The sequence below is a fragment of the Hypomesus nipponensis genome, chromosome 28, assembly GCF_054491055.1.
Source record: "Hypomesus nipponensis isolate SF chromosome 28, ASM5449105v1, whole genome shotgun sequence".
Lineage (NCBI taxonomy): Eukaryota > Metazoa > Chordata > Actinopteri > Osmeriformes > Osmeridae > Hypomesus > Hypomesus nipponensis.
In genome coordinates this window covers 3,694,576-3,719,656 of record NC_140388.1, presented here as the reverse complement: position 1 = coordinate 3,719,656, position 25,081 = coordinate 3,694,576, and the positions used below count along the sequence as shown (strand labels likewise).

General features: G+C 41.9%; 2 protein-coding genes across 2 annotated transcripts; both read left to right on the top strand.

Annotated features, from left to right (window-relative positions):
• Positions 1 to 890: 890 nt before the first annotated feature.
• On the top strand, positions 891 to 13,050 carry LOC146219521 (ribonuclease inhibitor-like). Its single transcript, XM_084695285.1, has 9 exons — positions 891 to 1,002; positions 1,303 to 1,476; positions 2,813 to 2,986; positions 3,912 to 4,085; positions 7,564 to 7,746; positions 9,202 to 9,375; positions 10,295 to 10,468; positions 12,590 to 12,760; positions 13,008 to 13,050. The coding sequence occupies exons 1-9, from the start codon at positions 947 to 949 to the stop codon at positions 13,048 to 13,050; spliced, it is 1,323 nt and encodes a 440-aa protein (XP_084551411.1). The 5' UTR covers positions 891 to 946.
• Positions 13,051 to 15,395: 2,345 nt separating this feature from the next.
• Positions 15,396 to 23,485, top strand: LOC146219520 (stonustoxin subunit beta-like; the record flags this gene model as incomplete). The annotated part of the gene is made up of 3 exons (XM_084695284.1): positions 15,396 to 15,583; positions 19,567 to 19,613; positions 22,947 to 23,485. Coding segments are annotated over 3 exons (774 nt in total), but the record flags the coding sequence as incomplete, so codon positions are not given.
• Between the last annotated feature and the right edge of the window lie 1,596 nt (positions 23,486 to 25,081).

Here is a 25,081-nt window from a genome sequence, read left to right as displayed (position 1 = left end):
AATGATTTAGTAAACGTATGCCTGCAAGGACAAATCTGAGTTATGAAAAACTAAAAGTAGGAGATGCGGTTGTCAACGTGAGTCAGTCTTTCAATGATCAACAAGAGAATCTGCAATCTTCACCCTGTATCAGGTTTAATCTGGTCAACAACAGGGGCCAGTTGCATACACTTAGTTTTAGCCTCGTCTTGGCTTTAGACGGTCTTAAATTGTAAGGTCAGATTAGTCTAATTAAGCCTGTCTGTTGTGTAAATAGTAAGACTATCTTAATTTGCAGTAGGAAAGTTAGCCACTTCTTCAATCGGGCTAAGCCTGAGGTAAGAGCTGTGTTGCTATGCCAACGATCTGCTAGTACGTCCTTATCGTAGCATCATTTATTACAAAATAAATGCCGTTTGTTAATGTTACTGCAGAGATGTTGGAGTGGGCTCTGCGTTTCCACTAAAATGGCATGACAGCATAAATCATTGCATTGACACTAGCCATCTGCGTTGGAGTTGTTGATAAATGGAAGTAGTGTTGGGGTTAAATTAAGACGTTTGAAAACACATTATGTTAGTCACTCACCGGGAAGCTTTATGCAACAGGTTAATAGAAGTGTCTATGGCAAGTCAGACTTAAAGTCGCATTTAAGTCTAAGATTAATTCTATTTGTATGCAACCGGCCCCAGCATGTAGTACCCTGTATCAGGTTTAATCTGGTCAACACCAGCATGTAGCACTGTGTATCAGGTTTAATCTGGTCAAGACCAGAAATGAAGATAATCCTTCCAATACCAGAGGGCAGTAGAGATTGTAATGCTTTTTGTAATAATGATCCTTTCACAGGGTGTCCAGCTGTAACATCACAGAGGAAGCGTGTGCTTCTTTGGCCTCGGCTCTGAAGTCAAAGCCCTCCTCTCCGAGAGTACTGGACCTGAGTAACAATGACCTGAGGAAATCAGATATGAAGCTTCTCTCTGCTGTTTTGAGGAGTCCACTCTGGAAATTGGAGACACTGAGGTCTGTAATCATGTTTAGTCTTGAACTAATAGTTTCAATCACACATGAAGGGGAAAGACAGGAGGGAGGTTAACTGGTGAACACAAGCTTTAAAAAGGTGGGTTTTGAGGGCCTCAATGAAAAATAGCAGGCATGTTGGAATTTGGTTTGGGAGGGAGGAAGGGAGGGAGGGTGCTGCAACTGTCAGGTCCAGAGCTTGGTCCTGGGCTTGAGAGTGGTTGTGGTGGAGGAGGAGGTTGGAGAAGTAGAGCGGGGCCAGACACAGTGTTTGTAATCTTTTTTGTAATGATCCTTCTACAGGCTGTCAGGCTGTCACATTGCAGAAGAAGGCTGTGCTTCTCTGGCTTCAGCTCTGAAGACAAACCCCTCCCTTCTGAGAGATCTGGACCTGAGCAAAAGTGACCTGAAGGATTCAGGCATGAAGCTGCTCTCTGCTGTACTGGAGGATCCACTCTGCAAACTGGAGACACTGAGGTCCGTAAACATTTTCAAGGGGCAACTAGTAGTTACACATTCAATCACATTTGCGTGTTTGATTTAGATAATGTGGTTGCTTATTGGTTACATTGAAACTGCATGACTGGAAGGAGATACAGGCATAAGGATGTGATGGAAATTTGTGGGAGATACATAGTTCCTTTGATGAATTAAGAGTTTTTTAAACGACCAAACAGAAATCCTTTATAGCGATTAATCATGAAGAGTTTAACACAGTAACACAAAGACAATTCGCTACACAGCTCCATTTAGTTTCCTAGACAGGGCTTGAGAATGGTTGTGGTGGAGGAGGAGGTTGGAGAGGTAGGGAGGTGCCAGGTCGTTTATGACTTTAGAGGGGGTGAGTAGTATTTTAAAGTGAATCCTGTATTCAACCTGGAGCCAGTGGAGGTTGTGAAGGACAGGGGTGATGTGATCTTGGTGGAGGTGAGCATATGAGCACCAGAGTTCTGGGCTTATTGAAGTTTATTGAGGAATTGACTGCAGCGGCTAAGGACAGGGAGGGTAGAGGAACCCATGATGGATTAGGATCTGTCCAAGAGCAAGGCTGTACAGGAGGAAGAGGAGGGAGGTGACCAAGCACTGAACCCTGGATGTCACCATGGTGACTGAACACTGGAGGGTGCCATGGTGACTGAACACTGGAGGGTACCATGGTGACTGGGTGGTGGAGCATTTGCAGTTGTGTAGATGTTTGAAGATATATTTTCTCGAACCTAAATTGTTTGCAGATTTCTGTGAAACTTGCTAAATAAACATATCTTGTAATCAAAGTGGTTGAAAATGAAGTTGTCTGATGAAATAGAGGAAGAGATTGATGACAGAGAATATGTTTGTAAAAATTGCTGCGTGAAATCTTCTTGATAAAGGATGACTAGCCTTAAATCATCACACGTATATTTATATCATAGAAAGCCCTAGTGCTTCTCTGCAATGTGGTATAAACAGTTCAGGTGTCTGGTTTAACATGAAAATTAATGTAATATGAATATGCATATTAAGATAATATTCGAGCAGCAAATTTAATTCTTCTGAATGTTGGCTCAGGCTGGAAAGGCTTGAATCATTAACTTGACTTCTGGACTGGAACAAAACACAAGTGATACTTGTGGAAGGATTCATGTTCAGCACCACTATTAGACAAGTCCTTCTTCCTTCTCAGCAGTGGAGGGGAGCCGTGTGACGAGCTATAGCCTCAATACACAGACAGAAACATGGAAGATAACATCTTGACACATTGGACTAAAATATTCGACTTATGTATACGTATATACCTAGATGAGTCAAGTATGTTATTTGATCAATTTTGCAGGCTGTCATGCTGTGGGGTCACAGAGGAAGGCTGTGCTTCTCTGGTCTCAGCTCTGAGGTCAAACCCCTCCACCCTGAGAGAACTGGACCTGAGCAACAATGACCTCCAGATTCCAGAAATGCAATTGCTGTCCGATCTACAGTGGAATCCACTCTGCAAACTGGAGACGTTGAGGTCAGTAAGCATGTTCAACAGCAAACTACTAATAGTTACTATCACACATCACACTTTGTATTTGGATGCTGGATTTAGAGAATGTGGTTGCTATTGAAATGATTTAGTAAACGTATGCCTGCAAGGACAAATCTGAGTTATGAAAAACTAAAAGTAGGAGATGCGGTTGTCAACGTGAGTCAGTCTTTCAATGATCAACAAGAGAATCTGCAATCTTCACCCTGTATCAGGTTTAATCTGGTCAACAACAGGGGCCAGTTGCATACACTTAGTTTTAGCCTCGTCTTGGCTTTAGACGGTCTTAAATTGTAAGGTCAGATTAGTCTAATTAAGCCTGTCTGTTGTGTAAATAGTAAGACTATCTTAATTTGCAGTAGGAAAGTTAGCCACTTCTTCAATCGGGCTAAGCCTGAGGTAAGAGCTGTGTTGCTATGCCAACGATCTGCTAGTACGTCCTTATCGTAGCATCATTTATTACAAAATAAATGCCGTTTGTTAATGTTACTGCAGAGATGTTGGAGTGGGCTCTGCGTTTCCACTAAAATGGCATGACAGCATAAATCATTGCATTGACACTAGCCATCTGCGTTGGAGTTGTTGATAAATGGAAGTAGTGTTGGGGTTAAATTAAGACGTTTGAAAACACATTATGTTAGTCACTCACCGGGAAGCTTTATGCAACAGGTTAATAGAAGTGTCTATGGCAAGTCAGACTTAAAGTCGCATTTAAGTCTAAGATTAATTCTATTTGTATGCAACCGGCCCCAGCATGTAGTACCCTGTATCAGGTTTAATCTGGTCAACACCAGCATGTAGCACTGTGTATCAGGTTTAATCTGGTCAAGACCAGAAATGAAGATAATCCTTCCAATACCAGAGGGCAGTAGAGATTGTAATGCTTTTTGTAATAATGATCCTTTCACAGGGTGTCCAGCTGTAACATCACAGAGGAAGCGTGTGCTTCTTTGGCCTCGGCTCTGAAGTCAAAGCCCTCCTCTCCGAGAGTACTGGACCTGAGTAACAATGACCTGAGGAAATCAGATATGAAGCTTCTCTCTGCTGTTTTGAGGAGTCCACTCTGGAAATTGGAGACACTGAGGTCTGTAATCATGTTTAGTCTTGAACTAATAGTTTCAATCACACATCACAAGCTGTATGGGGTCATAACCTGGCAGCCCTACTGTCTCTGTACCTACCCCAACAGGTCTATGTACCTTCCGGGGGGGGGGGGGGGGGGGGCGGGGGGGTTGCCTCTGGCAAACCACAACCTATATTCTCTCTCACATACATTTATTATTATTCGGTGTGCTTGCGTTATCTCACATATCAGTTTATTTATTTATTTATTATAATGTATTTCCCCATTCTGTTTCCCATTCTCTCAATTACCTAATGAATATGTTTTGTCTTGATTTGCTGAAGCAGGCAAATGTGGGGTTGAATGGCTCTTGCAGTAATATGTTACAACTGTGATATGCTACATGTGTGTATAATTCATTATTATTTATTTTTACCAGGTTAGTTTTGCAGCATAAGCTGCCTTAGAAATTAAAGTACCCAAAAACAGTTCACTAGACAGCTCCATCTAGTTTCCTAGACAGAACTGGAGTATCCAGTAACATCAGCACTTCCCAGCTGATGCACACTGAACCCCAAAGAACTTCAGACAACATTGGGTACGATGTATTATAAAACAATGTTTTATAATACATCGTACTCAAGAGTCATTGGTCCGTCCCACAATCACAAGACAGACACACAGCTGCCCCAAGGCCCTTCAGACTTTGGCTCACTGCACATCAAAGACTTATTTCAGCCTAATCAATGATATGGCGCCAGGGCCGCGTTTGTGCAAAGGGCAGGAGGGGCTGCTACCCCGGGCCCCGGCCACTAGGGGGCCCCGGCACGGGAGATAAAAAAAAAAACACAACAATTTTTTTCATGCATTTACCCACCCGTCGTGAGGTCCACGTTCTCTTAGCGTCACGTGTCGTTGCTGGTATCAAAACATGCAAGACAACAATGGCTTCGCATGAAGATGATGTCAAACGATGTTGACCTGATTCGCCAAATTGACGATTAACGATTTAATTCGTGACTTTGCCTTCAAAGAAATTAGACGAGTGGAGTCCCACACTGATTATCTAGCTTATGTTCTTTTCAGTAGGCGGCCACAGCCTGATAATTAAATTATTCAATCGAGTTGTTTGTTAATGTGTGTTCGCTGGGCTGTGTGTGTGCACGCTAGACTGCATGTTCCAATGTATTTTGACATTGTGGCTGGCTAGGGGTGCGTGTTACAATGTATTACAATCAGTGGCGATTTCTTTAAGAATGCAAGGGAAGCTCAGCTTCCCCTGCAATTAAAACACGTTTCCTTCTCATACATTCCCGTAGCGTCACAGTGCATTTCCCTGTTGAAGCTCAGCTTCCATGGACTTCAATGGGGCTGCTCTGAACAGTTTTTTTCAGTGCTTCGAAACTATACGGTCATTGGATGAATGCTGAGATTTGTCCCGCCTCGGACGCTCAGCATCTCTGGGGGTGAATGGAGGAGTGGGCTGGACTGGACGCTGGGCTTCCGCGTGATGATTAGAGGGTCTGTCTAAAGACTGCATCTCCTTTTGATTGACAATAATCTTGTACTACAAAAAGTCACCGAAGGTATTCAAGCTCAGTCCCATCGTGGATTTTGCAACTGTAGTTGAAGGACAAACTGCAGCAACCTATTTCTTGCTTCTTTGCATGGCGAAATTGCTAACCAATATTCATCATACATTTCATACAATTATACACCACGTTCTTTGTTTCAGTTTAACCTCATTTCCACATTTCCTCCTTGATTAATATTGTTTTGTTAGATTGTTCGTTCATTCATTAATTAGGCTAGGCTTGTTGTAGGGGTGAACTAGCCAGTGAACTAGCCAAATAAATAAAACATTTTTAGGATGTAGGCCGAAAATGAGCTTCCCCTCTTCGAAAGACCAGCAGCCGCCACTGAAATTACAATGTATCACATACGGATATTTTTTTCTGTCATAATTTAATTACCAATCCCTCTCTCTCTCTCTAATATATATTGATCATAGTAATAATATATATATATATATATATATATATAAATATTTTGCGTGTTGGGGGGGGGGGGACGACTCGGGTCGGCTTCCGCCCCGGGCCCCAGATGTCCTTAACCTGGCCCTGTATGGCCCTGTCCTGGATACAGGGCAGAGGTCACATCTGTGGTAAGTTAACACATACGAGGTTGTTGGTTGGGGTGTAACAATAGAGTAGAAATATAAACACAGATACAAAAATAATGTACAAAAATACAACCTTATTTACAGTAAATACAGACTTATTTACAGCAAATACAAAAGTGAACAGTATTACAAAAATACTGCAGTAAGATACAAGCCAAAGATGCCTTAGGCCATGTTGGGTAGCGTCAGGAAAAATAAGCTGTGCGTAGGACTATGGACTCTGCACAGCAACCTGAGGAATATTTGTCTCAAAAACCCTAACTGCCAATTGCAGAATTGTCAGTTTGAAATGCGGATGATATGCTGCAGTCTGCCTTTAACCTTGGCACTGACAGCAGTGTACCAGATGGTGATGGCGGAGGTGAAGATAGACTTAATGATGGCTGTGTAGAAGTGCACCACCCTTGTCTTTAGCAGGTTGGACTTCTTCAGCTGCTGCAGGAAGTACATCCTCTGTTGAGCTTTCTTGGTGAGAGAGCTGATGTTCAGCTCTCACTTGAGGTACTGGGAGATGATAGAGCCCAGGAAGCTGAAGGCTCCACAGTGGAGTTAGGGTGGAGGAGTCACACAGCGTGATGGGGCTGAGTGGGACCAGGCTCTTTCTGAAATCCACAACCAACTCCACTGTCTTCAGAGGGTTGAGCTCCAAGTAGTTCAGGCTGCACCAGTTCATCAGATTCATTGATTCATCAGACCATTCATTGACAGTGCGCCTTATAATCCAGTGCGCCCTATAGTGCAAAAGAATACAGTGCTGATATTTTCTGCCAGCTTGGCAGCAGCAACTTTGTTGAATTTTGCCTGTATTATATGTCTGTATTCCTGATATGTTTGTATTACAATATTTCACGCAGGAGGAGTAGACCAAGTTTGTAAGATTGTTGTCTGATCCTGCGTGAAATATGTGGCGCTTGTTTCGTCCATGTTTGCGATTGGACATACGGTGCAAACACCGCCCCTTTATGTGAACGCGCACGTCTCTAGATTGGAAAGATCTGGGTTGAGTTAGAGAGTTGATAATCGCCGTCGTGATACCACTTATCGTGATTGCGATTGTTACACTTTCGCGTAGACGGGTAACTGAAAGTGATTCACATCATGTTGACCTTGATTCGTAGTGCAGGCCCTTTTTTTACATATTAAAGGATGGTATTGCATTTAAGATAAAGGGAAAGTTAACCAACCAGGACAGACAGTCATCCGACTTATCAAACCTTCTTCGTGTTTGAGAAGAAAATGATCAGACTGATATTCTATATTTCTACCTCTAGAGGGTAGTAGTGTTTTTGATCCCTCCCTAACGATAACCTTCTACAGGCTGTCAGGCTGTCACATCACAGAGGAAGGCTGTGCTTCTCTGGGCTCAGTGCTGAAGTCAACCTCCTTCCTGAGACAACTAGATCTAAGTAACAATGATCTGAAGGATGCCGGCATGAAGCTGCTCTCTGCTGGACTGGGGAACCCACTCTGCAAACTTGAGACACTGAGATCTGTATTTATGTTTTACATGAGACAATAGCAAAGTTATAATAGCACAATGTCTTCGTATGGTTGATTTTAGACAATATAATTTATTCTCAAGTTGGATATTAACATCATGCCAAGATTAAGATATGCTTTCTGTCATCAGTGAGGACTAGTTTGATAAGTATTCGATGGTAATTCTGCATACCTTGGTTGTAACGAGTGATTATTTGAGTTATTGTTGCCTTTCAATCATCTCGAACCAGTCTGCCCGTTCTCCTCTGACCTCAACAAGGCATTTTGGTCCACACAACTAGAGATGGTTGTGCGTGAAAATTCCAGATCAGCAGTTTCTGAAATACTCAGACCAGCCTGTCTGGCACCAACAACCATGCCACGGTCAAAGTCACAATTACCGGCTTTGGGAAGTGAACCTCGCCTAACAATTTAGGAATGAGAGCGCTCACAAACTCAGTCGGATTTCCCTTTTCCTCTCCTTCGGGGATCCCCACAAACTTGATTTATTTATTACGCCTCGAGTCGTTCGTCCTGGTTCGGAGAAAAGCGTTCTCCATAGACTGCAGACGGGCGTTGTCGTCTGAAACCGTCTCATCTATTTTGTCCATTCGGGTCGCCAGGCTGTTGTGCGACGACTGGAGAGACGCAAACTTCTCATCCAGTAGGTCGAACCGGGTGTTGATGGTCTTCAGGATCGTATCCTGCATGTTTTTCAAGTCCTCCATGGAAGAGGCGTGTTGCTCGCCGGGGGCGTCCTCGTTAGCCACGCTGCTGTTAGCTAGCCTCGGCCTCGACGGTCTGTCTTTCTTTTCTTTGGCTTTAGAGTTAGCGATAGTCTACATTTCTTGGTCTCAAACGATCATGCAGGGATATAGAAACATAAGTGTGATGATATTTTCGAGCAAACTTTGTTAAAGACGGCAAATTTAAACATATATAAACTGAACAGAGAGGAGCTCTCGCAGAGACGTCTTACTCCATACACGGCACACTAGCGCCCCCGTCGCGTGAAATCTTCTTGATAAAGGATGACTAGCCTTAAATAATCATACGTATATTTATATCATAGAAAGCCCTAGTGCTTCTCTGCAATGTGGTATAAACAGTTCAGGTGTATGATTTAACATGAAAATTAATGTAATATGAATATGCATATAATACATATAATATTCTAGCAGCAAATTAACATTTTCTGAATGTTGGCTCAGGCTGGAAAGGCTTGAATCATTAATTTGACTTCTGAACTGAAACAAAACACAAGTGATACTTGTGGAAGGATTCATGTTCAGCACCACTATTAGACAAGTCCTTCTTCCTTCTCAGCAGTGGAGGGGAGCCGTGTGACGAGCTATAGCCTCAATACACAGACAGAAATATGGAAGATAACATCTTGACACATTGGACTAAAATATTCGACTTATGTATACGTATATACCTAGATGAGTCAAGTATGTTATTTGATCAATTTTGCAGGCTGTCATGCTGTGGGGTCACAGAGGAAGGCTGTGCTTCTCTGGTTTCAGCTCTGAGGTCAAACCCCTCCACCCTGAGAGAACTGGACCTGAGCAACAATGACCTCCAGATTCCAGAAATGCAATTGCTCTCTGATCTACAGTGGAATCCACTCTGCAAACTGGAGACGTTGAGGTCAGTAAGCATGTTCAACAGCAAACTACTAATAGTTACTATCACACATCACACTTTGTATTTGGATGCTGGATTTAGAGAATGTGGTTGCTATTGAAATGATTTAGTAAACGTATGCCTGCAAGGACAAATCTGAGTTATGAAAAACTAAAAGTAGGAGATGCGGTTGTCAACGTGAGTCAGTCTTTCAATGATCAACAAGAGAATCTGCAATCTTCACCCTGTATCAGGTTTAATCTGGTCAACAACAGGGGCCAGTTGCATACACTTAGTTTTAGCCTCGTCTTGGCTTTAGACGGTCTTAAATTGTAAGGTCAGATTAGTCTAATTAAGCCTGTCTGTTGTGTAAATAGTAAGACTGTCTTAATTTGCAGTAGGAAAGTTAGCCACTTCTTCAATCGGGCTAAGCCTGAGGTAAGAGCTGTGTTGCTATGCCAACGATCTGCTAGTCCTTATCGTAGCATCATTTATTACAAAATAAATGCTGTTTGATAATGTAACTGCAGAGATGTTGAACTGGGCTCTGCGTTTCCACTAAAATGACATGACAGCATAAATCATTGCATTGACACTAGCCATCTGTGTAGGAGTTGTTGATAAATGGAAGTAGTGTTGGGGTTAAATTAAGACGTTTCAAAACACTATGTTAGTCACTCACAGGGAAGCTTTACGCAACAGGTTAATAGAAGTGTCTCTGGCAAGTCAGACTTAAAGTCACATTTAAGTCTAAGACTAAGTCTATTTTAGTGCAACCGGCCCCAGCATGTAGTACCCTGTATCAGGTTTAATCTGGTCAACACCAGCATGTAGCACTGTGTATCAGGTTTAATCTGGTCAAGACCAGAAATGAAGATAATCCTTCCAATTCCAGAGGGCAGTAAAGATTGTAATGTTTCTTTTAATAATGATCATTTTACAGGGTGTCAAGCTGTAACATCACAGAGGAAGCGTGTGCTTCTTTGGCCTCAGCTCTGAAGTCAAAGCCCTCATCTCCGAGAGAAATGGACCTGAGTAACAGTGACCTGGGGAAATCAGATATGAAGCTTCTCTCTGCTGTTTTGGGGAGTCCACTCTGGAAATTGGAGACACTGAGGTCTGTAATCATGTTAAGTATTGAACTAATAGTTTCAATCACGCATCACAAACTGTATGGGGCCATAACCTGGCAGCTCAGCTGTCTCTGTACCTACCCAACAGGTCTGTGTACCTGCCAGACAATTCTTTTTGTGATATGCTACCTGAATTTGTATAATTTATTATAATTAATTTTACCAGGTTAGTTTTGCAGCACAAGCCGCCTTAGAAATTAAACTTTATTTAATGGAAATAATGTGAACTTCCTTTTCTGGAACCCAATGAACTAAAAATGAGTGTGACTACATGCACGGTCAGAGAGAGACTGTTCTCTCAGCCCAGATGCTGTGACTACCAGGGCTGCAACAACGAATCAATTAAATCGATTAAAATCGATTATTAAAAGCGTTGGCAACAAATTTCATTATCGATTCGTTGTGTCGCGCGATTATTACGCCACTCAATATGTTGCGGAGATGTTTAAGTATTTAAAAAAAGTTTAGTTGAGCGCGGAGCGGAGGTAGAGGAAAGGCCATCGGAGAGACGTTGTTCTGAAACACATGGCGGAGGCAGAGAAATCAGTACGACCCAAGTCATCCAAGGTGTGGGAGCATTTCACACTAAATACATTGAAACAGTGTGTTCATTGACCGAGGTGAAGTTATTTTCATATTCGACATTCGTCTCACTTTCGGAAGACGCTACTTTGCAGCATCGCGTTAGAGACCGGGTGAAAATAACCCATACCATTTTGAAAAATGTAGACTTTTATAATATTTTTAGGAATATAAAACCTCAAACAGACACTAGAGTATCTTAACAATGTCTGGTATACTTCCACAGCCTTTACCTTTTCAATTAAGTTTGAAATAAAATGATAGAAAATCACTAATCTTTGAAAATAGCTTAATCCTCACAAATCTTAACTTTTTTCAAAATGGTGTCAAAAAAATTCTAATAAAGTCTGGCCTACTTCCACAACCTTTCAATTTTCAATCGTTTTAAACAAAACTCAAATAAATTGCTCATCTTGGAAAATAGCATTAAATCCATGCTAATATTAATAATTTTTTCAAAATTGTGTGCCTGTTTGTGCACATTCTGAAGATTTTTTGCACTGTGAATTTGCAGTTTGTCAGTTGTGTTTTTGAATAATGGGTTGGAAATTAATTAATTGTATTTTTATCCGATTCATTGATGAATCGAAAAAAGAATCGACAGATTAATCGATTATTAAAATAATCGTTAGTTGCAGCCCTAGTGACTACCTGCAGGGTCAGAGACTGTTCTCTCAGCCCAGATGCTGTGACTCCCAGTTCTTAAGTCCTCCTATCTTGGGCTCCACCTTCAGCCCTCCAGTTATCCTCAAGGGGGATGTTTACCTGTGGCCATGGACACTCACTCACACATTAATAACAGCAAATAAAGAATGAATATCAACTAAAAACTCAATATAATAATAACCATATTTATTAATATGTACAATTAATAATTTATAACACAATCAAGCTAACTATTCCTGAACAGTGTCATATAATCATTCATAGTTTGATCATGTCAGTACAACAGTGTCATCTATAGCACTAATAATAGGAGATACTAAACCTAGTATTGATCCTAGTACCAAGGGGATTGTGATCTGATTGGCTCAGAAAGACACTAGACAGTCAAGAATGAAAGATTCACTGATGGCCTACATTTCACATTATATGATTTAGAAATACCTCAGGAAGACCACATGATGTCTCAGTATACATTAGACGGGATCGTTATTGGAATATTTCACAAGTACAATCCAGTTTAGTAAAATCAGCTTCTCAGGCAGGTTCATTTTCTTGAACCTGCCTTCATTTTCACATTGGTTACTGGCTACTATGTCATTGTGTTCAAGTCAAATGTTATTTGTATAGCTTCACACACACCCATAGAACTGCAACTAAACCAACCTAAACCCTCAAGAAAGACAAGGACAAACTCTCAGGGAAACTTAGCAATTCAGTGGGAGAGTTTCACTCCTCCAGAGGTGGTCGATGTTGAAGAGGAGGTGCAGACCATAAGTAAAGCATAATCATGCATCAAGAGTAGAGATAACAATAAAAAGTGTTTGTGATCCCTCCCTAATGATCCCTCCCTTCTACAGGCTGTCAGCCTGTCACATCACAGAGGAAGGCTGTGTTTCTCTGGGCTCAGTGCTGAAGTCAAACTCCTTCCTGAGACAACTAGATCTAAGTAACAATGATCTGAAGGATGCCGGCATAAAGTTGCTCTCTGCTGGACTGGGGAACCCACTCTGCAAACTGGAGACACTGAGGTATGTATTTATGTTCTACATGAGCCATTAGTAAAGTTATAATCAATGCATTTGTGTGGCTGATTTAGACAACAGAGTTGAGTCAAGTTGGGTATAAACTTAATGCCAAGAATGAAATATGCCTTCTAGTCATCAGTGAGGACTAGTTTGATAAGAAACAGGCAGATTTGCTGCATCTGAAACACTCTCAAACATGCTGTACATAATGATTGGCTTATATTTTATTTAATGTTTTTGTTTATTTTAGACAGAATAAAAATGATGCAACTGTTTCTGAATGTGCAACATGATTGCAGTCTCTTTGGGTACTGTTAACAATCTGTATGCCCTTGCCCAAAGGGTAATAAAATACAGCTTAATTTAATTTTCAACCTTAAATATATTTCGCATTGAAACACAACCTGTCATTCATCAAACTTTGTGAACATCTGGGGTTTCCCTCTTCACAGTGGAAATACATTGACTTTAATCTGTGAACACCACCAGTTTTATTACAACATTGAAATGTGCAGTCATGGCTTTCGCAAAGAGAGAAATGGAGGTACTGTCATCTTCAGCACCTTTTATAGACTCTGTAACCTACATCTGTAGCACACATAATCTAAACTTCTTATTGTGTACGTGTGTGTCGGTGATTGTTGTGATGTATTTTTATGAATGTTAGGGTCAATAGGAAAAGTACGACATTTGAAGTTAAAAAAAGACTATGAGGGTTTTCTCTGCTGTTAAATATAATAGCAGTCATGTTTTTGACCCTAAGACAACACAAGGGTTAAGATATTCTAATCACCATGTACATTTACCTGAGCAGTGAGTTTAGCATCTGGCGGCTGTTGTTCCTGTGGTTGACGCCTTTTCCACTACATGAAGGGTTTCAAATTAGGATAGCAAGAAAAGTGTGCTTGATGTATAATACTACTGTATATACTGTATGTATGTATGGAACTGGATTTTTACATTTATTCTGACATCCTATCTTCATAGGATGGTAGTATTCCATCTGAGATGCAGGGAGAGTCAGCCAAATTACCCTTACTGAGTGAGATTTCAAACACACATCTGCTCTTTATAAAAGGGAAGAAAGAAAGTTGAACACAGAACGTCAGTCTTTTATTGGTCCTTTACACCGATCACAAAAGTTGACATTGGCCATTTAATTTATTGAGGTTGGCCCTGCTAATGCGTCCTAACATTAAAGCAAAAAGAGCACAGAATGCAAACATGACTGTTACAACTTTAAACTCGAATTTTGGAAAGAATATAAAATGTTAAAATAGCCTATATAAAGTCATAAAAATGATTTTTGTTAAATGATTATCTGTAATCCATGAACAGCATGCTAATATAGCAGTTCTTCTTCTCGCAGGGGGTGCAGAGCCAACGGGCAGTCATTATCTAATGACTTAACAGTTAAATACATACTGACAGGCATTCTCTGTTATTAAAAAAATATGTTTATTAGCTAGATACTTTTTTTGAATACTTTTGGTTAATTTCACTTCCATTAATTTCCCCTTTAATTTTTTAGAAGAACTTCTTTTACAATGCTAATATTGTCCAATAGCCTGAAGTGTTTTTTGGCACGCACTGTCATGTGATCTCTGTCTCTGGATCAGCTAGCCGTGTTGCTAAAAAGAACCATGTTAACTGAAGGCGTCTGAAGGGAACCATGTCTATCTGCTCAGAAAGATAGAGAAAAATTGACCATCTGAAAGTTAAAGTCTATAAGTAGCCGGTCCAGAACAAATAAGTTTACTGAGGCTTTTTACAGTTATTTAGAAGCAAATTACCTCAGGTTTACCACAAAAAATTATCAGGGTATAAACCAGGATGTTTTGTAGCTAATAGGCTACAGAGCGACTGAAGTGGGATATTCTTCATTTGGAATCCATCTCAGTTGAACAAGTTGGGCAGGTAGGCTGATATTTTACCACTTGATATGTATAAATTACGTTTTAGTTGACTGCGGCAGGGTGTGGGGAATGGGAGGTAGTGACAAATAACTAGAAAGAGGCAGCAGGAGAGGGCTTTATGTCCTAGTCAGGGTTTTCTCTGGGATTTTTCTCAGCAGCGAAGGGAGGAGGAGGAGCGGGAAAGGGGTTGTAGTATCTGGTCGCTGTTGTTTATTAGGTTGTCATGACTTCATGAGTGATTAATGTCCTGTCACTGTTAAGTTGGTCATCCTCCTTGATATCGTGATATTTAACACAATTCTGAAGCAGGAGGGAGAAGGGCAATGATTTACGCTTCATCGAGCTGTCATAGAACTTATTAAAGGGAAAGGTCATGTGGCCGTGAACATTGCTTTCTGCAATGGTGGATAGACATGATCCATGTTCTATATCTCGTACTGCTTAAGAATAGGGGCTATAGCCCCAACTAATTTGTTGTGTTCTTTCAAGTCAAGTTTGGGACTTGAATCCTAGTTTTTTTGGAGCGGTCTTTATGTAGCAGACGTCCTGATGTTCCATAGAACTACTAGCCCCAAACTGAAGACAAACCTAACCTTCCTGAACTGGGGGGAAAGGTCACTCTGTCTAATGAGGGGGAGGAGCAGCTATGACAGCACCTGCCAAATGAACCCCTCTGTGCTGACTCACTCTGGAGGCCCAGATGGATTCTGTCCCAACATTGATCCTCTTTCTACAGGCTGTCAGGCTGTCTGGTCACAGAGGAAGGCTGTGCTTCTCTGGCCTCAGCTCTGAGGTCCAACCCCTTCCACCTGAGGGAACTGGACCTGAGCTACAATCATCCAGGAGAAAAAGGATTGAAGCTGCTCTCTGCTGGACTGGAGGATCCACACTGCAGACTGGAGAAACTCAAGTAAGGAGATGTTTGTGTTTTTATATACCTCTTCATGTAATGTTGCTTAACACTCAATAGACATCTATGTATGTTAACATGCCTTGCATTTCATGATGATACAATCACAGACTGCATGTTTATTTAGGACAGTGGGTTAGGAAGAGAGAAGCCCTATATAATCTACAATAGCCTTTAGTGCAACTGGGGTCTATTGCAGAAAGTGGGTTTAAGTGAAAACAGTGAGTTTGTTAACCCCGGGATGAGGGAAACTCTGGGTTTTCTGTTCCAGAAAGAGAGGAAACACGAACTCTGGTTACGTTACCACGGTAACTGATGGTAACTAACCTAACCTGCTTGCTGGCAGCAACAAACCATGAATTTCTCCCTCTTTCCTCCCTCATGCCGAGCCTGAAGCAACTATCAGACATGGGGTGTCCTTTCCTCATCCAGGGCTCCAGACTAACTTGTTTTACTAGCAGCCCTGTAAGCCCCTAACTGAACATGTTGGGGGCACATCCAGAACATGTAGGGGCCTACACCTTAAATTGACCTGCAAAGCAATTATTCACTTTTTCCCCATTTTAAATGTGTTACTGATAATGTGCTGTTGTATTTTAGTTTGCAGTAGGGCTGTGCGATATGACCAAAATCTCACATCCTGATATAGATCCTTTCACATCCCGATAACGATACATAACACAATATGGCACATTTTCTTTCAATTCATTGAATAAATAGTTGATATAAAATGACCACATGGAGAGGCTCTAAATTGCAGCCATTTTGGTTGCATATGTTCCCGAAATGTTATCTGTGCGACCTCTAAATATATTTGGGAGTGTAGCAGACTACTTGTACATAATTCCGTGGACAGGTTCAAGTGGACACTGCACCTTTAAGGGTGCAGTGAAGTCTGGGCTACGTTGTGGGTAGTTAGCATAGACTGTATATATAATGGACATAGTCATCGTGACGTCACCCTATTGGTTTGTGAAAGCCCGTTTTGAAGCCTTGATTTTTGCACTTCCTGGTCGCCATCTTGTGTTTTTGGAGCCAGAAGTGACCATATTTGGACGAGAGGGTGAAGTTGTGGAGGGGCGAAGGGCGTGTGGTTTAATTTTTCAGCCCTGAAGGTAGCCAGCTACGTTTTCTGTTCAAAAAGTAATGTCTGTGTGGGCCTTTGTGACTAGGCCTGTCGCGATAGTCAATATATTGACTTATCGCACGGTATATGGAAATGAGTGCAATCATTTTTGGTGCCTTGTCTGCTTTCTGTGTCGAAAGCGTAGGCGGGACTAGCGTCTCCACACACACAGAGTGGACACCGACAGGTGAAGGCGTGAACTCACTGTGTTGTAAAGTGTTCTGTTTCGTGACACCTACAGCTAGTAAGGAAGAACAAGTAATATTGACTTGGTTTCAAAGCCGCAATCTTTAGCTCCGGTGTGGGAACATTTAGTCTTTAAGCCGAATGAGATGAGAGCCAATTAACGTGAACAAGCCGGTTTGTTGACTTTGTTTAAAAACTGTGTAAACGAAAAGAGGCAACTAACCTAACATCTCACCGAGCAATACATAACTATCCCACCCAGTTTTTCAACTTGTGAACAACAACTGCAGCTGGAGCTGGAAAGGGGTCTTCCATAGTTCTGTTACAGATGCCTTTTCCCGACAGTGCAAATATAAACGTGACAGCACGAAATGGCGCACACTCACGGATAGCGTAACTCACTATATAGCCAACGAGATGCAGCCATCAAACACGATCAAAAAAACAGCATTTACAAATATGCTGCAAACTTTTGACAAACACAGGGCTGCCAACTCTCACGCATTGGCTGGGGGGGGGGGGGGGCAGTGGCATAAGATGGACTGAAAATTACAATTGACGTGTGTGCAATAATATCGTTTATCGCAATTAATTTTGGTGCAATATATCGCACAAGGAAAAGTAGTTATCGTGACAGCCCTATTCGTGACAAAACGTTTTCATATCTCAGTAGTAAACTAAAACTACAGTAGTATGTGCCTGCTGTGAGCTGATACAGTGACCGGTCCACCTTTCTATCCAACGTTACACAACCAATTAAACTTCATCTTTAGACTCTTAACTTAAATGCAGTTTCGATTGGTTAATATTACCCGTCAATCACTCCCTTTGCGAGACACAAGAGAGACACACGAGTGTAGATGACGTTACACACACAGTTGAATAATCACTCCTGGACCCTCCCCCCTCACACACGTTGGCCAACTCTGGCAGACTCGCTCCCTCCTCCTTTTTCTACTTGAAGAAAAAAAGTATTTATGTTCAAATCTTAGAAATGTCAATGACCTTTGGGAGAAATGAACCCCCCAAATGAAATCTCCACAAACACACTAACATGTTATGTGGGCACTTGTGTCCTCGGGGCTGATAGGCTTGGATGAGCTCCCTCCAGGGATGCCTTCAGCCACTGGTCGCCCAGCGTTCTGGCTCAGAGCCAGCTCTTCTGCCTCTGTCAGAGGTGGTGCCCTCCTCTGCCTTCTTTCTGTTAGTCCACTACAAGTCCAATGTTCATATACTGAGCAGGATATTAGGTGACAACATCTATGTGTTAAGACAGCATTTGTTGAGACAGCCACTGAATGATTTTTACTTTACTGTTACTTCCTGTCAAACATGATTAAAACCATCATGTGTCTGGTAGGCCTAAGCAAAATATGCCCTACCTGTTTGAACTGATTTTATATTTCATTTTCAGCTGCTGCCAAGTGTGTTTTGTGCCCATAGGATTGTTCCACCACTTGTTCAGCTGTAGTAAGATGTGTGGTTAAATGTCAAATAAATAGACTGCACTGAAATGTACTCATTGACCAATTGTCTGTTGCAGTTGTTGTTTATCTTTCAGAAAATGTTTGCATACTTGCCTACAAGCATGAGAATTTCTAATTCCAGTGAATGAGCGAAGCAGGTTCAGGCATGGCACTCGGGCAGCGCGCCATATCACCCATCGCCGTGTTCTCAGCCCATAGGCTCAGCTTGATAGGCGGCGCTATAAAGTCGCGTCCTCGATGACCTTGTGTTCTGTGCTGCTGCCACCCAGGGGCGGTTTTAGGCACGGGCCGACCGGGCAGTCGCCCGGGGCGCCACCAAGTTAGGGGCGGCATTTTCCACTGAGAGGGGCAGCTTTTCCTGGAATTTGTGTGTTTGGCCCTCTGCCATTTGTCATGTGGATGAATAAATGGTGAAATCAATCACGTGAGTGTCTTGACTGAAATTAGAATTAAACTAACTCTGATCTGCTTTTCTGGAACTGATAACTCTGTGCTTCCCATCTCAGGGTTCATCAAGTCAGAGTTCAGGGTTAGGCTCAGAGTTTGTAAAACCTGCTTTCTGGAATACATCTCTGATAAACATAGAAACAACATGTTTACTTTAGTCGCTTAGCAGCAGGTGAAGTGTTGTTGGGAAAATTGAAGATGTAACACATTTATCCTGTATAAGAATGATTCTGTGTTCAGCATTCCTTGTGTGTAGAGAGAGGCCTACCCCCAAATCTGAACTTTGGGGAACACGAGGCATATGTAAACAAGGAGACCTGGGCTGACCACTCTCTCTTACTGGAGAGGCCATAAAAGATGTTTGGCCTTATCTGTGTTGGGTGAATCATGTGGTCAAGCTTACAGGGGTCAAAAGGCACACACACTCAAACACGCACGCACAAACGCCTGCGCCAGGTCTATGCAAGGAGCCAATGAAGAAGAGCAATGGAACATTTGCATGCCTTTGTCTTAACCAATGACTGTAAAGAGCGGTTCTGCTTAAATAGCTAGCTAGCACAACATGCTAGCAGACGAACTTGTAGCACAATGGCATGTGATGTTTTTGTCTCCTTGTGGGCCGGCCGCAAGCAATAAAGCTTTCTTAAACTTGTTCACCGACTGACTGTGCAATGCTTGATAGATTAATATTTCTGACAGGTGTTATTTCCTCATCATTCCTCTGCTTCTCCCTACAGTGTGGATCATGGTGGAGAGTGCAGGATCAAACCTGGTCTCAGGAGATGTGAGTATTGACTGCTACTTAGTTCTAGTACACAGGGTCATACAGGGACAATACCATGAGTGACTTTGACACTGTCAGAAATGGACACACGTATGTGCCCTCCCTTCACCCTCTCCTCCTTCTCCTCCCCTGTCCCCCTCCCCTCTCTCCACCCTCCCTTCTCCCCTCCCCTTTTCCCCTCCCTCCCTTCCCCTGGACATGTCTGCACATTTGCCATGACATTATACGAACTACAACAGTGATTTAAGAGAAAACTACAGCTCTGAATTAATCTGTCTGACACGCCCCGAGCGTGGTGCACTGTGGGAAGGCCAGCAGTGCAGAGCGGTAAAAAACGCTGCAGTGTGAACGCACCGTAACAACGTTGTCACTGGAAGTATTTCAGATGGAATTGCGATTCAAATAGTACCGTCTGCTAACTGAAAATAAGCCCCCCAAAACGTAAATAAGTTCAATATTAATTTAGGGGGACATGGCTAATTCAAACGCAGTTTGCTAGAGGCAAGCTAGCTGCCGTTGCTATCCACACGACACTGATTGTTTGAAAGCGCAGGGAATTAGAACGTTTCTTTTGTAAGGGATAATTAAGCAATAAGCCCCAAGAGGCCGTGGTTTGCGCTGATTTTAGAACAGGTAAGGGGAGTTGTAAGGCACAACACGAATCAGAGTTTTCGCCAGTTTTGTTACGCCATGAAGGGGCTTATTTCCCCAATAATGACCGGCGTTCTATACATTATCCCAACAAAAATGACTTAACAGTGTGTCTTTTTACAATGTATTTGTTACCATTCCTATTGTTGATCAGCAGAGAAATAGTTCGCCAAAGACGTTGAACTTCATAGACTTTGAACATTATTTCGGCTTCAAAGCAGCTGACGTTGAGGCAAAAAGGCCACTTCCCTTGACAGCGGTCAAATATGCATAGCAACGGTCAAATATGAGAATTGTTTACCGCAGAACGTTGGGAAGCCCCATTCAAGTGAATGGAGCATTCTACAGAACTAAGAACAGCCGTGTAGTAAGACATAATAAAGTTTAGCTATAGCTGTTCATTTAAGACAGTACTGTAGCCCAGCGGTTCTCAAAGTGAAAGGTTTTCGGGGGGGTCGTTAAAAATGTTCGGAGGCAAGATGATTCCTGCCGGACAATTCAAACATGGGAAATAAAATTCCCATTTTTCCTGCCTTAATATCTTTGCCGTCCAATCACCGATTTTATTTCTGAAAACTGCAAGATACTTGTGACAACTTAAGCTCAAAGCACATATCATTGGTTAACGGGTTACTGGGAGGGGGAAATAAATGTATCCTCAGCAATGGCAGCCATTGTTTTCCGAGGCGAGGCAGAGCGGATACCATGGGAGATAGCCTACAGTGTTAGATTTACAGCTTCGAATTGAAATCGGAGACGATATTATGAGTAAAGACATCTTAATATGCGTTGTCAATATTGTCAATTAAAAGTCTAAACTTTTTACTTACGAAGAATTTGTTTATGGGAGTGACGCAAGTTTTTTTAGGAAAGAATTACATGTCCGACAGGACAGGCAGCTATGACAGTACTGTAGTAGTAGCAGCACTGTTAAGCCTCAATTTGAGCAGATTTCTAGAAAACAACATTAACTAGCTAAATGTACACTGTAAGGTAAATGTAAATGCCATGTTTGGCCAATTCGGACGATTGTGGAAGAAACTCGAAAGTTTTTAAGTTATCGAGAGGAGTATCCAGCCATAGCGCTAGCTACTTTTGGGGGAGGATAATTCCGGTTTCCCCCATGTTTCCACTAGTCACTAGAATGGTCATACCTTTTAATCAAAAAATGATATTTCTAATCTGTCTTCTGTTCTACATTTCCCACAGATTTGTGGATATTTCAACTACTCTATTTCAAGAAAGTATTTCTCCATCTTGTAAATAAAGTGGTTAAAAATGTATTAAATTGTCTGATGAGGTATGGTGGATGGAGAAGTTTATATAAAAAATGGCTGCCTGAAATCACCTTGATAAAATATTATTTTCCTTTAGTAATCATATATTTATTCATATCATAAAAATCCCTTAGATCTCCTCTTCAATATGGTATAAACAGTTCTGCAGATCCACTGTTCTGTCGTGTTTAAGTTCTTGTTATAAATAAACTAGTCATCTTGTTATTTTTCCTTTGATATAATTGTTTCTTGTTTGATTATTTTCCTTTCAGTTTGTACAATTGTGGGAACATGCAATAAACAGGTTTTAAAATAAGAAAACAATTAAATAGGGGGTCGCCAGACGTCACTACGGCTTTTGGGGGGTCGCCAGGGGAAAAGTTTGAGAACCGCTGCTGTAGCCTACTACACTGCCAGTGGGTGAGCAGAGTCTGTGACTCTGTGGCTAACTCAAAACAAGACGCAGTCTCACTCAAATACCAAGTTTTACACAAATAACAAACTATGCTGACCCGCTGGCTGTCTTTGCAATCGCCATATCTTTAAAACACTGCTGTCCATTTAGATGTAGAATTGACCCTGGTACAAAATTAAGAAAATACTCACCAGACGCAGATCGACAGTTGACTGAGTGTCAACACTGTTGACAACACTGTTGTTGCTGCCGCAATCGTCAATGGAGGCTGACAGGCTCTCACGTAGCAAACAAATCAACGTTTTTACAGCAATCTATATTAAAATCTCGACACCTGGCTGTTTTCACAATAGTCATATCGTCATAACATTTCCCTCTTTCAGTTTTTTTGTGTGATATTGAACTATAAAATTAGCTAGCTACAAAAAATACTACTATGAGGCTTTCTAGCATGGCTGCCGCCTAAAAGACGAGGCGGTCTCACGGGCGACCCGCACTCGCTCAAATTTCAAAGACTGTCACGATCTAAGTCAAAAATGCGAGATTGCAGTTCCACTCAAAATCGCTTTCTCTACAAAGCCAAATGGTTGTGATTTTTTGGGGGTGGTATTTTTCACTCCTAATCCAAGCTCCAATTTGCGAGCTAGAAAGTCTCCATCACGTTGTATCCATGCGTCGTTGCTAACGTGTGTTGACGTGGTGACGTAGCTAGCACAGATTACCCTTCGTCAACTAAAGGCACTTTGTCCCCACAAAAACGTTGTAACCTCCTAAACTGTGCAACGGAACGTAAATCCAAATACAAGCAACTCAATCGAGACCAAGACACACATTTTGACACAGGCATTGTGTATGTAGTCCAAATATTGACAAAGTTTTAGGGGGGCAAAAATAAATAATAATAATAATATATATGTGAGATAACAATGGTTTGTGCTTGCCCCAATGATGATGATCAGTAATATAATGTGTCTTGGTCTCCCCCATCAGATGCCTGTAAGCTCACACTGGACCCAAACACAGCACACAGAGACCTCTCTCTGTCTGAGGAGAACAGAAAGGTGACATGGAGGAGAGAGAAGCTGGTGTTTCCTAATCACCCAGAGAGATTTGAGGACAGTCCGCAGGTGCTGTGTAGAGAGGGTCTGTCTGGGCGCTGTTACTGGGAGGCAGAGAGGAGTGGAGGAGGACGGGTTAATATAGCAGTGACATATAAAGGAATCAGCAGGAGAGGATGGGCCCACTGTAGGCTTGGACGCAATAACAAGTCCTGGAGTCTGAGGTGTGATGGTAACAGATACTATGCCATGCACAATAATGAGTTCACTGTCATATCTGCCCTCCCCTCCAGCTCCCACAGAGTAGGAGTGTATCTGGACTGGCCGGCCGGCACTCTGTCCTTCTACACAGTCTCCTCTGACACACTGACCCACCTGCACACATTCCACAGCACATTCACTGAGCCCCTCTATCCTGGGTTCTGTGCTTACAACTATGACTCCTCAGTGTCCATGTGTCAGGTAGAATAGCCCACACACACTCTCACACACTGTGCTCACATAGTGATTGAAGATTGAACTGTATACAGTTGTAATTTATATCCCAGACGTAAATATTGGTGTGTGTTGAATGTTTGTTTTGTTGTCATTGTTGACAAACAACAATCCTGTCTTTGATCTCAGTTCCACTGAATGTGATGAACTAAATAGTGTCTTACTGCCTAAAGGCCCTTGCACACTGAGTCCGAAATTCGTATCTGAAATGTTCGCACGTAAAAATAAAAATAAACGACCTCACCTTATGTCAATCGCGCTTGCACACTGCCTCCGAAACTTTCGTCCGTCAAAAAAAAGTTAGGATCGGGTTCGATTTTCTGCGTTTTTCGCATCCGTAGCCAGCATTTTGAATGTTTTTTTGGCAATTCAGAGCCACCGTACAAGCGAACGACAAAATCCATAATGGTGTCAGACCATAGAGTTGCGTCTGACAAGTTGATACACTTGGTCTCACAGCACAGAGCACTGTATGACAAGAAAAGTGTGGATTGCTAATGTCATTCATTCATTCGTTGTCAAAAGTGATAACGTCGTCCCAACCAGGGTGTATTCACTCAGTTGCTAGTATACTTGGACTTTTACAGTTTTTCTCCATTGCATTGGCTCATTTCACGAAACAGAAATGACATTCTCAAAACAACACGTGCAAACCTCCAAATCGCTGGGCACTTGTTCACAACAGATTGGAATTGTTCATTCCTTTAATCAAATTGCAATTGTATTGGCACATCCTTCTAAATGACAAGTGCAATTGCCTACAGTTTTCACACATTTCAAATGATTTAGCACATCTTTGAAATGGTTAGGTATAATTGCCTTCAATTAGGCCAACTATCAATTGAAAATATCTTGCTGGTCTAAACTGACTGTTGTTTCTCAGTCAAGTGATTGTTCTCTGCAAAACATATTGGCATAATTTCCTTGTTTACATCATCACCTGCACAATAGTTAACTCCACTGTCAAAATCTTTCAGGCACATAATACCATAAAACACATTATGGTATATACTGTAATATGGATCTCTTGGATCATCTGCTTACAGTCATTGTCAGGTGCAACTAGAACTTTACAAAACAAGGGGACACATCCGATCACCAATCACACAGTAAGTTTAGTTAGCTGACAGGAGCAATGCAGCAGTATAAATGCTTCCATCAAATATATAGAGCTTGTCCCAGGCCAGCTCGGTGGAAACATCTCTGTTTGTGCTGCCATTTCAGAGAATGGTGTAGTCACCCACATTCCCAGTCTTGGTCCATACAATACCCAGACGCTCCTGGTGTCCTTGGACCGCCTGCACTCCGATCTTATCCCTCTTCATGAAAGGGGTTTGGTAGGGCCTCACTTCCTTAGATTTGTCAAGGATGAGCAGTAGAGTGAGGACGACAACTAGTGAAACTCCAGCTTTGCTTTACTTTCTTACTGTATGTGTTTCCTTCTTGCCATGAAATGCACCCTCTGCAACTCTGACTACGAAGGGGTCACATGCCTGAAAAGTACCATGGTTACTCATACTAGTCCCCTCAGTGTACAATAGGAATCATTTGATGCTGGGATATACAGAACAG